We start from the raw sequence: 18015 nt of genomic DNA, 5'->3' as shown, positions 1-18015 counted from the left end.
AAGACAATACCATTAGCGATGAGTCGTTCATGAGCAAGCCGTACAATAGAGCAAGCTCTTTTTGATAAGACTTTTTCGGTAACCGGATAAATCATCACAATAATAATTCATCACAATAATAATTCATCACATTTTTAAAAAGTTATATAAAGTCATGGAAAGTGATGAAACAAAAACTTTATTAACTGGGTTATGTAGGTTAGGTTAGGTTAAAAAAAAATTTTTTTCATCGTTTCTAATGACTTTATATTACTTTTTAAAAGTGTGTTGAATTGTCACTGTGTTGAGTTATCATGGAACCGACTCTTTCGTACGACTCCCGGTAAACCGTACCACGGCTCAATTGAACGGTAACTCTTTTTTATCAGGACATATTTTAGAAAAACAGCACAATTCAAATTATCCAAGTATTAATTGTTATTACATATTCAGAGACGTTAATGGCGTCTGACAGTCCGACATCTGAACTTGAACATATGTATCTTCACCTACAAAATATCTAGCAGATTATTTTTCTCGTGGTATCATTAGTACGATCTGAGCTCGCAGCTCCAGTTCAATTGAGTCGGCTCTTTGAGCCGTATGAAAATATTCTGCCAGTACCGTGACTAGCACTCTCAATAAAATGAGGCATGACCCATCGCTAAATACAATACTTGATAAAGTTACATTTTGATTTTTGTGTTCAAAACTAGTAGAATTAATATCCAAATGAAATACTGTATAAGGTCAACACTGCAATTGCAGTGCTTCATGACGTGTTTGGGCACGATTCTTCAACACCGCAATTGCAGGGCTCCGGCTTCAAAGGGTTAACAAGGTCTGGCAATAATTAACAATGTGCACCATTGTAAATAAATGCAAATGTGCAGTGTTTTAATTTTTTAAATTGCATTTTACAAGAACAGTGTTTTCACAAATATATAATAATATTATCAGTTTGTTGTTATTGGATTTAACTCCTTCTTAATAAACACTCTTAGTGAAGTAACTTATTAGGAAATAAATTTTAAAAATAAACAAAATAATGAAATTGATTTCTCACTCGCCATTTTTGTTACCTGTTCCATTTTCACAGCAATCCATAACTTGTATGTATTTTTAATAAGATTACTAGGTATAATTAATAGTTAAGTAGATTTGGTGCTAATTTAACCGTCTAATATGAGTTCTGCTTGTATTCATTTTATTGTACTATTGTTTTTCTCACCCAAATATTATTTCAGCTTTTACGACTTTTATTTTTATGATAGCTGAAAACCATAATATATATTGCAATATGAACATTCAATTAGGTACATATTTCGATTTTACTGGTAATATCTGTTCAGAGTTATTATTCAACTATCTTCGTTTTTAAAGGGTTAAGTTTCACTTGACACATAGCAGATGTTGCACATTTTGTCACTGAAAATTACATGGTGGTTCAAGTTTAGTGACCGAGTCTGAATAGCCAGGTACTTCCTAACCTTTCTTTTCCACCACTCCATTCGGCATGAAAAGGTATTTATTTAGAATTATAAATCAATTTGATTTGATTACGAATATGTTAATTATTTTATTTTAATTTGAAAAATATTGATGCTTTTTTTTTAATTCTTGCTAATTATTTATTTTGGGATTTGTTGGATTGGCCTTACTGTTAACCGATAAAACCGAGGTAGGTGTGACGTCACCCGCCTGATTTCAATAATTTTGAAAGAAATATTTCCAGTATAACCTTTTGGCCAGGCTTTGAAAATTAAAACTTATTTTAACTACGGAAACGACACTTATAAAAAAAAATTCTTTTAGTAATAATAATGTTAGAATGTCATATAAAATATTTATTAAAAAGAATAAATGGCTCGGCTTCTTATTATGGATGCTGTTGTCACACTAGCCCCGGAGAGTTGGTAGCAGTTAGTCTTGTGAGGTATTCATATAAAAAAAATTTAAAATTCAAAAAATCCTCAATCATATCGTCACTGCAAACATTGTAGAGTCCAAAGGGGCGATTCCCGTTCTGCTTAACAAATTATCCTGAACCTCAAAATTGCTGTAACTCCAGGTTTGTCTCACAAACTCTAAATAATAAATAAAAATTCCTGAGAAATTCCCGGGTCAATGAAACTCTCTGATGGCTTATATAATAGTAGGCGGTAGGAATTATTCTGGGCCTTGACCTTGAGGTTGCAATAGTGTTCATTGTAGTCTTAATCCCTGCCTTATCAACAGCTATTTGCCATCTATGGGTAACTTCTTAAACTACTATCTAGTGCCATCTATGTGTAGCCTCTTAAAATACTGTCTAGGATATCACAAAAATGAATGACTTTCGCTGTCGTTTGAGAGAACTGGAATCGCAAGTTAACGAAAAAGTCGTTAATTTTAAAGTTAAAGACAATTCTGCTATCATTCGAGAAAACTGGCATTGCAGTTAACATAAAAGTCATTAATTTTAAGTTTAAGGACAATTCCTTGTTCATAGAACCGGAATCTCCTCCTTGAAGCCTTCTATGAAAAAATTTCCAGTCCCCTGGTCTCCTGCTGTTTGCCTGAAGTTCCTTTTACCCAAGGATTTGGCATTCTCCCTCACATCATCCAGCCACAAATTTTAGGTCTCCCATCACTCATTTTAAGCTGTAGGCTTATTATAAAGAATCTTCTTTGTTGATCAGCTATCTTGGATTTTATGCTATGTACACATGTATATTCATGCTCGACGGTTTGGCTCCATCGAACATGTTGACTTGGAACCATGCTCGTCCACACGCTCCGGCAGCTCGACACAAGACGCCATAGACTTACCACCAAGATGCTCAGTCAAATCGTGAATTTCCGTTGAACATTGAGCAAGAATTACTATGCTTGAATCTTTTTGAACAAAAAAGCATTGGGCGAGAAGGTACACACATTGAGACATGTTCGAATGAGCGTAAAACGATTGAGCATCAATGAACGAGCGTGGGTACATAGCTTTAGCTACATGCCCAACCCAGAGACCCAGTGGAGCCATTTCACTTTTACAAATTTTTTTCTTTTATTGTCCACTCTTCGAATATTGATTATACCTTCTGGCTTCAACCGGCTGCAAAGATTCTTCTTATGTTTTTCTTGATCCGTAACTTAGTACCTATTAATGTGATTAAACCATTATAGAAATTTGACTTAGTCCTCAAAGCCTCGGATTTGGAATTTCTCTGGAGAGAATTTATTTATCTACAATCTACACTTCTTTAATTTGCCAGAAATGACTTAACAGATGTGGTTATACAAATTTTGAAGGAATAATTTCGTTAGAACAAAGGTGTAGAATAAGTAAACATTAAATAATGTCAACATCACGGGTTAGATTTTTCATTGTGTAATTAATGTTGCAACTCAAAATTCATTCTGTTACAAGTGGCTTTACGTAATGATAATGATTTTGCTGTTTTATTTATCTTAGAAACTAGGCTAGAAATAACATTTTTATATTTTATGTTTACACTCCTTTAATATTTAGCATTTATTAGTATTACATAACCTTTTATTCTTTTAATTATATTTATGTGTATACTTGTAATAATATGCATTATAATATTTATTGAAGTATTATTAAAATATATTATATATAGTTATCTTGAAAAGCACACTGTTAAGGATTGCACTTCTCAGCACTTCAGATTCTTTGTTTTGTGGTGTTTTTAGAGAACACTAAATTACATGACTTTAAAAATTCGCCAAATACAACCAATTTCCTCCTCTTAAAATCCCTCGTCAGTCCGCATAGCTGCAGATATAACTTTGAAATTAAGTGCATTTTTTCTTTCGCCTTTCAATTCAAGGTGAGATTGTTATTCTGACATAAATGTTTAACTTTTCATTGTATCTCCTACAGACACCACATCCGGCAGTCTCAACATCCTCACTCCGTCATCTACTGGCTCTCACTTCCGGGATTTCACGTCACGTCTCCAGGAGCGAGTGGGCCCCGTGTTCAACAAGCAGGACCTGCGCCCCCTGGTGGAGGAACCCATCGACCAGAGGAAGAAACCGAGTTATCTGCACCTAGCCTGCTCCGTCAACGGATACTCAAACATCACAACCTACGACTCAAAACTCAGACAAAAACTCAACAAGTCCAGGGAAGCTTCACCAGGACGTCCCGGGAACACGGAAGATATGCTGAGAGACTGCACAGACGACGCTATGGCCACAAGACTAAACTCTTCGAATTCCAATAACCCTAACTTCTTCAAAAGCAGCTTTTCCGAAAGCAGTATCAGTTCTCAAAAGATGGCCAAGACAAACGGTACGAAACAAAGTGTTACGACCGAAATGACGACGCACACATCGCGTAGTTTCCATCTTATCACAAACGGCTCGGCAGATGTCCCGGCCAGTCCTTCCAAGTCCTTCATTCAACAAAGGGTTGAGAGATTGTACGGACCGGGAGCACTAGCGCAAGGCTTCTTCAATCAGAAGCGACAGAAAACTAAGAGTCAGTGTGAAGATGAAAAGGTTGCCCTCAACGGTGGCAAGGTTATCAATCATATTAAATCCCCAGAGTGTTTGCAACTTTCTAGAGCGCACATCCTGAAACGTTCCTCTAATGGCACAGTTTGCGAAAGCACGGTCACCGAAAGCTATAGAAATGGAGAAAACTGCGATCCCGCCCTTCCCGTGATGAGGCATTTGCGGCCTGAATTCAGAGCGCAACTGCCGATGCTATCGCCCAAGCGTTCGGTGCCATTCAGAAGTGCCGACAACGATTTCAACATCTCGACGGATCTCGACTCGAGTCATAGCGATTCAAGATTATCAGGGTTCGATGTGGTGGACAGATCGGCAAATGGAATAAAGGTAGATAGATTAATTAAATCCCCCCTCGCGATCGAGAGAACAAAACCAGTACCGCACGTTACAATCGTTCCTATCGAAAGAGAAATTGACATACACAAAATAGTTCCTTCCGTGAACGGGACGCTTATATTAAACACGGAGTTTGCAAAGTTGAACGTTGGCGTCAAAGCTGAAGAGATCAAAATAGACCCCGTAAAGATGAATGGAGTTAACAACACAACGGGTGTAAAGACAGAGGACTTAGACGACAATTGCAATAGAGTCAGTGTTGTTAATGGTTCTGGTACCATTGGAGGGGTGCCTTCGGGTGTGGAAGGGGCCAGTGGAGGTGATGCGGCCGGGACACAAGTGCTGGACGGACATTACTTCCTGGAGCTGAAGAAGGGGGAGACAGAGAGACTGATCAGATTAGCCGAGACGGCGGAGAAGGATTTGGAAGAGTTGCAAGTGAGTTAAACCTTTTCAAATTTAAAGAAATTATATTATGTACTTACCTCATTTTCTAACCACTCGAGCTATGGACATTTCCGCGTGTTCAGTGTTTGATTCAGCCATTCAATTTAATTAATATCATACCTCCTAATATTAATACGAAAACATATAACTGCTTACTGCAGTTAATGCCAATAATTCATCCAGATTTCACAGTTTATAAAAAAATCATTAAATTTGTAATTCATTTCACTCAAGCGGCTAAGGAATTATATATGATTAGTGGTCGATGTTCGTGGGTAGGACGTGATAGGTACTAGACTGACGTACTTGACGGGGGCCTATCAGTACTATAGATCAAGCTCTTTTCTCGTAGCGGGCATATGCTCTCTTTTTAGAACATGGACAACTTGGACGTCTACTCTTTTTTTTAAAGATATGTGTCAAAATGGATCTGCCAGTATTTGTGTGTATATGTAATAATATTTTGTACTTATTTATTCATTTATTAACGCCGTTTTAAAGGGCTTTTACATATGAATAGTAAAAATTATATATCAACTAGCTGACGTCTACCCGGCGTTGCTCGACTTTTCTCTACTTTCAATAAATATAATATCCATGTATTATAGTTTATAAACCTTCTGGAAGAAATTCTCTAAATAATAGTGAAAACCTCATCAAACTCCGTTGCATAGTTTAGAAGAACTAAGCGCACAGGCAGACACAGTAGTGACTTTGTTTTATACTATTTAGAGTTACAGAACATATTATTTACTATACATAACTAAACGGCCTCACAAACAATCTTTTGTAATTGTTAAGTGATAAATTAAAGATGTCCTCCGACTCGGTAAAATTATTTATTTCCATAAGTATTCTGGACAGTGAGAAATACATATGGTAGTTATTCCCAAAATTTCTGCACTGAAATAAATCCCGACTTCTAGTAGTATTACATAGTTGAATCCGAAAGCTTATCAATGCAAGCAATTCTGGACTCTCAAATGTATCATGTTTTATAAAGAAATACGAAATCAGTGAAAATCCTTCTGTCCAACAATTTAAGCATATTCATTTCATTTAAGGTTAAACGCAAGGTATGTTATAATCTACAAGTTTGTAGATGACATTTTATTATTTTATTAAAATACACTTTATGCAAGTTATGCTTTCAAATATTAAGACAAATTATTTATTTGTGCCCGCACATTCGCAATATGAATAAATAGTTTTGTATTATTATTGTATAAAAAATCGATTCCTTCAAGAAAGGCATACAAATACAATATTGTAACGATGATTCAATCCAATACTGTATTTGTATGCCTATCTTGTAAGAATTGAGTTTCATAATACGTATGTACGGGTGCAAACAAATAATGGATCTTGATTTTTTGAAGTATAAATTGCGTATTGTATTTTATTAAAAAAAATTAAATTAGCGCCATCTACGAAAGGGCAGATTATGAATTCTTTTAAGTTTACCCTTAAAAGAGTGTTGTACAGGGTTTTCCAATAAGAGGTGTTATTTTGATATTCAATCGTAAAAGATCAATGGTTTCGTTGCTTGTGTGGCACGTAGCGCCGTCTTGTTGAAAGTAAACGTTGTCCAGATGAATATCATCCAATTCCGGCCATAAAAAATCAAATCATCTCTCGATAGCGCAATCCATTCACCGTAACTGTTGCTCCAGCCTCATTTTCGAAAAAGTAAGGTCCAATGACATACAAACACGTTGAGGATAGAGAGGCTTTTCGACAATAACTCTTGGGTTTTCCGAGCCCCAGATGCGACAATTTTGCTTGTTGACGAAGCCACCGAGGTGGAAATGGTCCTCATCACTCAAGATGATTTGCATTTGATTCACTCAAGTGAATTTTAATAATTTCAATGCGTTGTTGAAGCGTGTATCGTTCCATCTTTATTAATGGCGTAGTTTCTACTTGTAAAATGTCAAAAATGACAGCTTCAAAAGTAACATCTACCGAAATAGCGGGCTATTCAAAATAACACCTCTTATTGGAAAACCCTGTAGTTCAACAAAATTTGCTGAAATACCCATTTTAAAACTTTGAAAATGTAAGAATTTATTTTGTATTCGTTCAATAGCTTGCTTGTACATGAATTGTATGCAGTTAATTGGAGCAGGCTTATTTTATTGCGCTAACTTAATGTGGCATGATGGTTATTTAGTTAGTTATTAAAATAGCAATTCTCATGAATTTCAGAACCGAGGAGACGCCAGTGAAGAGGTGTTGGGATTCCTGAGAGCTGCGGGCGGAAAGGCCCGACTATTGGCCACACAAAAGATGCAGCAGTTTGAGGGTAACAATCAATCACTCTACTCTACTATAGTCTATTGTTTCGAGGATTTTTTCTTTCACCCTCCTACTACACGGGTCTCTTGATTCAGGTCACCCCGCGCAATATGTAACATCCCCAAAGATGATTTAATTCCTGATCCGAAAGATACCCGCATTATGTGAATATTAAAAATTACATACAAAACTCTTTATATTCGTTGCACCTCGTCACAAATTTCTCAACTGATAATCGAGGGGAAGATTAATTGAAGAAGTGATGGAGGAACGCTGACTAGCTTCGAAACATATATGATTGATGTGGTTCCGCTGCCGAGAGCTTTGTTGTAACCTTTTCTTCCGTTACAGGAATAGTCACTTAGGACGGGTTGTTTCGGAGAATCTGAACAATTCATCAAATTTCAACGTTCATTTTCAAGTTCTGTGAAAGACTTATTCAAGTTCTGTTTTTATTTCAGTTTTGTCAAGCAACTAGCCTACAATGATATAAAAACAGAACTTGAATAAGTCTTTCACAGAACTTGAAAATGAACGTTGAAATTTGATGAATTGTTCAGATTTTCCGAAACAACCCGTCCTTAGACTAGCACTACGTCGTTCAATATTTTAAATTGAGCCGCTATCAATAACAACCCTTACGTAGATGGCGATAAGGTTTAAATTCCCACTTAACACCATCCGCCTGTTTTGTTTTATGCAAGAAAAAAACATGGCCAAAAAATGCCTTTTATTTTATCTTGTGGATTGTCAGGCATAAATATTTAATTTTTTTTTCGATCATTTTATAAATAACTTAATTTGCCACATTATACAATAAAATCATAACCGAAAATGGGTTCGTAAGTAGGAGATTTTGAACTTTAACCGCTTCTGTGCCAAGAGCGAGTTTACTCGCATTCTTGGCCGTGCCCAGCAGGCCAGCCATAGAAAAATAGCGAGTTTACTCGCTCTTCTTTGAGCCTCTGTATCATACATAATGTCCCGTTTTTTTTTTTTTTTTTTTTTTTTTTTTTTTTTTTCTTGAATATTGAATAAATTTGGTAAGTCATTTAAATATCCTTTCAAGGTGTAATGTTGTTAATTTAAAAAAATAAGATTTAAAAATGATTTATTTCGATTAAAAATTCACGGCCTGCTGTGCACATCTACACTTCTACCTACTGGCATTCAAAAGGTTAAAGCAGTTTTCATAGGCCTTATACATTATTTTTTCTGGGCTTATAAAAAGACTTATCTAAAAAATACTCGATTATTTCAAAGGCCAAGATGTATTCTACTCGTAGTATTTAATTAAAGCATCTGAAACATTTCTAGGCGACCAAATTTTCAAACCAAAAACACATGATTTTGCATTACTACGTATGGCATCGCCTTAAAGATGATTAAATGAACTCGAAACTGTAAAAGCAAGGTATTTTCACTTGTTTTTTACTGTGGAAAAATATTCATTAATAATGGCATTTTATTTTTATGGTAACTGTAACGATTTGAAATGTGAAAACAAATTTTAGGTTTTGTTTGAGGATATGGCATTGTTGATCCAGCATTGGTGACAGCCGTTAACCAGCCAGTAGCGTTTTCTACATCATCACGACATTGTAGCTAGTTTGAAACATTTAGGGATGTGTGGTTTTAGATTGTTTATAAAATAAATGACTATGGAAACAAAAACAGGTGTAACAGCATATACCCAAAGGATTTTAACCAGCGATTCCTGATCATATTTGGAGTAAAAAATGATGTCATTTTGCTGTCTGATGATATATTTGAAAAAACTTAAATAAAACTAATATTTTTCTATCACACGTCCCCAGTGATCACACTGCTACACATCGCGACGGATCACGTGATGCATACTCTGTCTCATCTGTTGATGTGTTGCTGGAGTGAGACGGATTACGTATCACAAGGGTGATATATTTTATTTGAAATCAACACAGTAAAATGTCAGCTACGTTTTTATCTTCAAAATATGTTCAGAAATCTTTGGTTAAAATCCTTCAGGCACGTTTTGTTACACCCTGTATATAAATTACACTTTTTTAGTACGAATATCAGAATCAGAAAAATATACTTTAAATATTCTACACTTTAACTATCGGTAGTTGTCAAAATAACCCATTGATATATTCAGATAACTATACAACCTTAACGATTTATCTGATGGATAACATTATATTATATTGATTCATTTACAGAACACACAAATCAAATATTTCATTATTTATAAATCAAATGAAAAATATTTTATTAACACTACAAAATAAAATCTGTTTCGTTGCTGACGATTTTAATATTAATATTTATTAAAATTCAGAAAGTACTTTTAAAAATGAGTACATAAATTGTATGACTGAATTAGATTTTAAATCATGTAAGTATAAACAAAAATACTTGAGAAATTTACGGGCAAAAATCTTCCTGTTTAGATCATATTTGGGTAAATGTAAAATTAAAACAAAGGTTTGGCAAACAAATATTACTGACCACCATACTTGCTTATTATTATATAATAATGAAATGAAAACGGAAAGAAATGTCCCAATTACCAAAAATAACAGTTACTTGAACAATGAAGGGAATCTGTTGCTCGGAACGGCGTTGGGAAGGGAATGTAAAAAGCCAGGATTCAGTTATGGTGCGCAGACTACGGATGCGGGAATATTTACATTTATAAAAAAAATTAAAGATACGGTACACCTATACAAGCCATTTAAACTTATGTCATTTTTGAGGCTGCGGTGTGCGGTGTGGCGATGAGTCGTTCATGAACGAGCCGCACAATTGAGCTAGCTCTTTTTGATGAGCCGTATTCTTACGACTCCTGGCAAACCATACCATGGATCAAGTGAATGGTAACTCTTTTTTTTCACCAAGGTATTTTTGAAAAATAGCACCATTAAAATTATCCAAGTATTTATTATTATTACATACATGACGTGAACGGCATGTGTATCTACACCTACTAACTACCAAGCATCTTATTTTTCTCGTGGTACTAGACGGAGTTCCGAAGAGTCGTACGATCATTCTTACGCTTGCGCTGGGTAGTTGGGAACCGTGGCGGGGGAGACATATCGGGAGGATCATACGAAAATAATGAGCTGTTACCACGACTCCCGCTCTTAATGTCATGATCCATCTTTAGTGCAGTGCACGGGGACAATGTTTTCTTTGGTAGATTTACATAATTATCTTGTTTATCTATTTTCAGGGCTGTGCCACAATAACCTGAACCGCCGATTGGACGAGCCCTTCCCCACCACATGCACCGATCTGCAGGGCTTCTGGGACATGGTGTCCCTGCAGCTGGTGCACATCCAGCAGCTCTTCGGCCAGCTAGAGGAAATGAGGGCACAGGGATGGACGGAGGTAACATTACTTAACCTTACCTTACCTCTCTTTACTAGCTTCCAGATGCTGTTCTTACTATGCACATTCTACTCACACGATATCTGTGCCCCGTCATTGATTTATGAAAGTACACTCCAGTCAGTCAGGGGCGGTTATTCAACACAGGCTCTCGGGCAAGTGACCTACCTATTTTTAGACGAATTATATCTTAAAAATGATTAAGAGCAACGTTTCGTCTAATTTTTTCATTGTGTGTGTGGTTTTTCAACCGATCTGTGCAAGATATTAAAAAAAAAGAGGCGAATGTGCAAATACTCACATTCATGGGTAGATGAAATTAATTAATCAAGTTAAAGTATCATGAAATAATAAATTACATTTTTGAAATACGTAGATTATATAAAATTTATTTTCGTACCCCATAATCTTGCCTCATATTTTTTTTATTGGAGTTCTGCAGGTTAATAATTGGTGATATATTGGTAGTTAGTCTTTACATTGTGCAGACAGGGGCACCCTTGTGAGGTATTACACCAAATGAAAATGAAGCAGGATAAGCAACGGGAATTTCTTTCTGTAGCTGGCCCTACAAAACTGCCCCTTAAGTTCTTTGCCAGTGCTTATTCCGGTCATTTCTTCTTGTCACATGTTTTCCGATTCTTCAATGTTCCATTTCGATAGCCAAAATGTCCTCAAACTTAGTTTTGAAGTCTGTGTATAGTACATTTAAATGTTGAACGTCATTATTACCCTGGACCTTTTTCAAAAACAAGTTGGGGAACTAGGAAAATTCGCAGCTTCCAATGTGCAATGTTTTGCTTGAATAAATTAATTCTGATGAGAAAATTAACGTAGACTCTATTTATATACCTCAATTAACAATATTACGAAATATAAAAATGCTAATATCAAATATAATTTGTTGGTTCCCACAAAATATAAAATAAATTAAGCAAAACGTATTTATGTTTGTTGTCTGTAGGTTGCGTTGGGTTTACTTCATAAATTTAATGATTTCCTCATCTTCATGTTTGGTTAGTCATAATTTGATGTCTTTTTAAAACTTTACTATATCCATGGTGTTTTTAATTTCAATCGGAGGGCATTATACAGGGTGTATCGGCAAGTACCCGACAAACTTTAACCAGCTATTCCTCAGCACATTTGGAGTAAAAAATGTTATGGGCGCTTTGCTGTCCGGTAACATTTTTTTTCCATTAAAAACAAAATAAATAAAAAATCCACACTCCGTCACTGTCATTTGCATTGTTTCTCGTGTCCAACAGCTGTTATTAGCAAGTGTGTCAAAAAGTGTCCTCGCTCTTTCGTACACACTAAATAATAATAGTTAAAAATGAGACGAATGGTGCCGTGCCATTTCGTTGTGATTGTAAAAGCGCGCCAACGTAGGTACGTATGTGCATTATTCAACGAAACTCGAACAAAATATTGCCAGACGGGTTTTCAAACTTTGACAAAGGATAAAACATGGGTGACATGTGGTGAAAATATGAATAATAAACTTTTTATTAAAAAAAAATGTTACCGGACAGCAAAGTGCCCGTAACATTTTTTACTCCAAATGTGCTAAGGAATAGCTGGTTAAAGTTTGTCGGGTACGTGCCGATACACCCTGTATAATTTTATAGCATGGAAATAGTGGTTTTTCTGGCCGAAAGACGTATTTAATTTTGGAATGTTTAGTAGATTTGAGGATTTCGTCCTTGTAAAATAAATGTTTTAAATTGTGCTGAATGCCTTGGAAATCCTTGCTGAACCTTGACTTAATGCTGTTAGATATTCAAGTGTTTGATTTTCAAAAACAATGTTTATCTTTCTTCAGATTCCCGCTGAAGTTCAGTCCGCCGAACCGGCGCGCTCCACCAGCTCCAAAGGCGCCAAACCGCGTAAGCCCGTGAGCTTCAAGCCCGCGGACCCCGCAAAGGCTGCCGCCGCTGCCAAGAAGCGCGACGAGCAGCGCAAAGCTCTCATGCAGGCGCGACGCAACCTCACCGCAAACAAGACGGACAATGCGCAAGAGGCGCCCATAGAAATATACGCACCTCCAATGAGAAAGGATTCAGAGAAGTCAACATCCAGTTGATCGCTAAATCGGGGTTGAGAAATTATCGCAAATTGAATCTCGCCGCTTGTATTCCTTTTTTAAAATTATCCAATTATAATTTTACCATTTTTTTATATTTTATTTTTATTTCGTTTTTTAGGCGAGCCGTTTGTGTTAAATTCATGTAAATCTAACTTAGGAAAAGGTTTGAAAGGATAAATAATTTTTTAAATTTACGTTGCAAAATTTTTTGCTATTTTTCGATATTTGTAACCATAGCTTGACACAATTATCTTTGCCGTCAGCCAAATGTGGGAACTTTTTTGAATAAATAAATGAGTATTTTTTTTGTACCTCCGAAATTGGACTACATAGTTAAGTGTGTCAAGCTGCAAATTTTTTGATATTTTGTATGATCTATTAATTGAATACAAAATATGGACATATTTCTTACAGTACTTATTTACTGTCAAATTAAAATATTGGCAATATTTTTTTTTGTATTTTTAATCTTTCGCTGCATTTCTGAAAAGTTATGACATCACTGAATAATTTTGTGAATAGAATGATTTTTTAATGAATTATTATGTAAAATAACTTTTTTAAAGCAATATTGTATGATAACACCCATTTTTTTTAAAGATAATCTTCTGCAATTTTTTAATCTCACATTTTTTTATAATTTGTAGCATTATTTATTTTATATTGTAAGCTGAAAAATTCAAGTTCCCTTTGCAAATTCCACTCTTGGATACAGGATATTGTTAATCTTACACTTCTTAATTATACAAAATATATATAATCAATTAATTGAAATAATACGGATTATTTAAAAATTATTATGAAAATATTTGCAGTAAATAAATAGTCCATATTTATTACTATTACCATTTACTCAGAGTTTTTGAAATCAGATGTGGACAGTGATCTTCTTCTTGTTTTGAAAATCAAGTGTGCAAAATTACATCGATCTCGGAATGAAATTGTAGATTAGTATGAAAATCAAAACCACACCGCCCACTCTCCACAGACACTCTCTTTTATATAAATAAATAGATTATTCTATCTAATATCAGATGATGCAATTTTTTTTTTAAATATTTGCACTGAAATTTATATAACTTTTTTAATTTTTACAAAGGATGGAATTCGGAAATTGATCTTAAACGGTGGGTTATAATTTCCGATTAAATGTATTCTTGTCAAAGTTATTTGCGGCACTGATGAAAATTAAATATCAGTAATTATTGTGATTAAAAAAATAGGAGAAGCGTATTTAGCTTTTGTTATTTGCTAAAGTTGAAAATCTTATTGAACTAGTGTGAATTTCATTCTATCTAGTATCCATAGACATTCAAATTGATAAACGAACCAATCAGTTAAAGGTGAACAAATCAAGTGTTATAATTTACCCACCGCACTCAATTTAAGCGACGCAATGCCAGGCGGTTTGTTTAAAAATGAACATTCAGATCCTGCGTAGAAAAGTGCCGCAATGTACCGCGCTGCAAACCTTTGCCTTACTTTAGCGAACTTTCCTTTTTTACGCAGGGTCTTGTTATTTCAACGTGCGTTCTTCGGCGGTCAGCGTACTACTGATGTCGTAGTTTATTCAAAGCTTTCTCGAACCCGCCTGGTGCCAAAAATATTGTCATGTGGTTTGCCTCCAGCACGTCGAAAAGATACCCAGATTTAATTTTAGAGCTTGAAAAGTATGAAAAATATGCAGTGAAACACTCATATAAGGCTTTCCAAAAGACTGGTTTCACTGTGAAGCATTATTGATTTCACAAAATATGTATTTTTTTCATACACATTTAAAGATTTATGAAGTCATCCTGTGACTGCAAACAAATATATTTAACAAATGTTGTGATTTGAATTTAAAAAAATTGATAAGACAGAAATACTTTAATAATATGTTATTGGGCTGGGCTTATGACAAAGTTAATATTTTGGATTTAAACACAGTTCAAATTTGAATATTTTTGTAAAATATATACATATTATGTGAGTTATGTCCGCATCAAAATTTTGATAAAATTAGTGGTGGATGTCAAATTTCATGGGCTGAAAAATATTTTTTAAATACGGTGAAACTCTTATAAGGCTTTTCAAGTTACCAGTAAAAAAACTTTTTTATTTTAGAGAGATATATACAGTGGAAGGTTTTCCAAGTGATCGGGAAAAACTTGTTATATTGGAAAACCTTATTTGGGGGAAAAATTTAACCATTTTTAAATTTCTTCATTCGAGGGACATAAACACAGAATTTACAAGCATAAAAATTTATTATGTAGTGGATTTCACTATACTTGGGTCCCAAATTAGGCCATTTTTAAATTTCAGTATTCATAAAGCTGTAATACTTGAACAAACCTCTAATGTGAAAACCTTATAAGGGGGTTTTACTGTTTGAAATGCGTAATTCTTTATTACAAGGTGGCGCAAAAGTCCTCACTCGATTTCCTAAAGCAGTAACTTTGTTTGTATGTAAAAATAATTATTATAACACAATTATTCCGCATTCTTGAAGAGTAAAGCGATCATGGCGTTCAGGGTCGACTCTTGAGCCTTACGCCTGGCACAAATAAAGACCACAAGGGCGTTGTGTTTGGTATTATCAAGTCGGCGCCCGAAGCGACCCGCTCCAATTGCGCCTGCGCAGGATCGGCTTTGCGTGTATTTTGCTTCTGTTTATTTCAAATGTCAAAGTCGTAATGACATAAGACGCCATTTGGAAAAATTAGAGCATCTTCCGATAAGGTGACGACTTTTGCTCCATCTTTTACAAATAACGTTTTTTTTAATAATAAAAGAATACAAATTAATTTAATTTTAAATATTCGGTGAAAAATTAATAACTTATTGAAATAAAATAATTAGTGTATTAAATAAAACAAATTACATATTATAAAGAAATTCACATTTGACATTCCTCAAAATAGACTTAACGAAATAATTCGTAAAATGCTTTTTAACAATCAAATAATGATTTACTAAACATACAGTTTGCCATTACAATTTTGTAGTTGTTGGCAAGCAAAGCTCAAGAAATTAAATAGTTTTCAAATACAGTAATAACCTTCTACATATTGTTATTTTACCTGCAAAGTAAAAGATTTGAGTCCATATTTTCAAAAACACTACCTGTCAAATATTAATAGTGTAACAGCCAAGACAATGTTTATTAGTGTATTCGAATTAATGCCAGTGCACATTTATTATCTTATTTCTGCAGACATGGCTAAAGGAAGAAGTAACAAACAATGTGTTTTTTTGTAACTACAACATCTACAGCTACGCCCCTAACTGAACGGATAACCTTCTGTATATTACAATTTGTCTTTGGCAAAGTTGTAAATTTGCTGGATTTTAACCAATTAGCTTTGTAGATACATATTTATAAAAAAATAAATTCAATAAAAATAATTAAGCACTGCCATCTAGCTAAATAAACTTGAACTAACATTTTTTTCCATATGTTTGGTAGGAACAGATTTATAGAAAAGTCAAATCAATATAAAAACATTTTGATAAGCACTGCCATCTAGCAAAACAAAAGCGAAGTACATAACTTTTCCATACAAAATTAATAATGTATAAATTGCTAATCCATAATGCCCTAATGTTAATTTATTTTTCAATGTATTCTTTTGTTTTCTTTCTTATTTCGTTAAGATGTATAACCTACTATTGACATTTTGCATTAAGACTTATTTTTACAAATAATATTGATTCTATGAATATTTTTGGTATTAAAAATAGCTTATAGTTGCTCTTGCGTATGGATACAATATATTTATAAATTGTTACCTACCCCTGTTATATTAACCGCATTTTGGCTGAAGACAACTGTTTTTTGTAAAAAAAATATATTGTAACAAATATAAAAATCACTATGATATTGCATTTTAGCAATGATGAAAATTATATTTATGTGTGCAGCCAGTTGCCAACCAACAAAATTGGAATTTTTGTGAGATGACAGAAGAAGGTTAGGTTTACCTAGCTCAGTTATTCAAATCTTCATTGGTACTAAACATTGCTAAAGGCATCATTTCAAGCTACTATTTCAAAGTATTCATAGATGGCATTGATGACACTAATTCTTCTGTATTCTGACCCTTGACATGGTCAGGTATTTAATTCACTTGATCGTGCTGTTTTTCGTAGAGTGTCCCTGACTTTTTACATGCTGTCATATATTTTACAGACATTCCTTTCTCCGTCCAAATACCTTCTAATGTCACAGCCATCAAAGCGTCCCTTTCAAAGTCTTGTGCACTATGCTTATATTGGCCTTGCATTATTTTCCTATCTCCTCATCTCAATTCTATACTCCATTCGGTTTAACATTAGCTCTTCTTCTGCCACTTCCATGTCTTTATACATCAAGGTTAGTATTAGAACTCCATTGTGGACTGCTAGCCATGTTTCCTTTGACATCTTGTGCCTATATATTAAATTGAACTTATTCTTAAAAATTATCTATCCGAAACATTCCTTTTAAGTATTTCTCCTCTTTAAAAAAAATTGTCCTGTGCAATTTGCTTCAACTTTGTTTGAAGTCATAATTGACATAGATAACTAATATGAATTATGGTTGTATTTAGTGACAATGGTCTTCAGTCTAATATGCGGTATGTTAGATGACTATATATATATATATTATTATTACTTACGTTTTAAAATATGTATTACGAATTGCCTGCAACTTTGTCTTATAAATACTTTTTTTACAACATTAATTAAATTAATAAATATTTATACTCAAAACTTGTCTTTATTCATTTTATAAAGAAGAATCACCCTGACCAACAGATGCTGCTATGAAAATTTGAACACAGTCTTCCAATGTCTGTGTTCTATACACTCATAAGGGTAGTATGTAGTACAGTCGATCGATAAAGGTTTTATGGATTATATCGGTAACTTGTTATTGTTCCCGAGCATGACTGTAAATCGCCAACGAACAAACAACAGATCACAACGGCTAAGTGTTCTTAATT

General features: G+C 34.3%; 1 protein-coding gene across 3 annotated transcripts in view; it reads left to right on the top strand.

The window, feature by feature from the left end:
* The window catches only part of vlc (disks large-associated protein 2), a 67160-nt gene extending 49396 nt beyond the window's left edge, over positions 1 to 17764 (top strand). For all 3 annotated transcript variants that reach the window (XM_089648430.1, XM_089648429.1, XM_089648431.1), the window contains 4 exons: positions 3863 to 5274; positions 7492 to 7588; positions 10799 to 10956; positions 12782 to 17764. In XM_089648430.1, the coding sequence (XP_089504556.1) occupies positions 3863 to 5274; positions 7492 to 7588; positions 10799 to 10956; positions 12782 to 13042 (1928 nt within the window). In that variant the 3' untranslated portion in view covers positions 13043 to 17764. The remainder of the gene's footprint in view (positions 1 to 3862; positions 5275 to 7491; positions 7589 to 10798; positions 10957 to 12781) is intronic.
* Positions 17765 to 18015: the final 251 nt, after the last annotated feature.

Source organism: Hesperophylax consimilis, chromosome 27, assembly GCF_061612785.1.
Source record: "Hesperophylax consimilis isolate HC1 chromosome 27, BYU_Hcon_1.0, whole genome shotgun sequence".
In the NCBI taxonomy this organism is placed as follows: Eukaryota; Metazoa; Arthropoda; class Insecta; order Trichoptera; family Limnephilidae; genus Hesperophylax; species Hesperophylax consimilis.
This window is presented reverse-complemented; position numbering and strand designations above follow the sequence as displayed.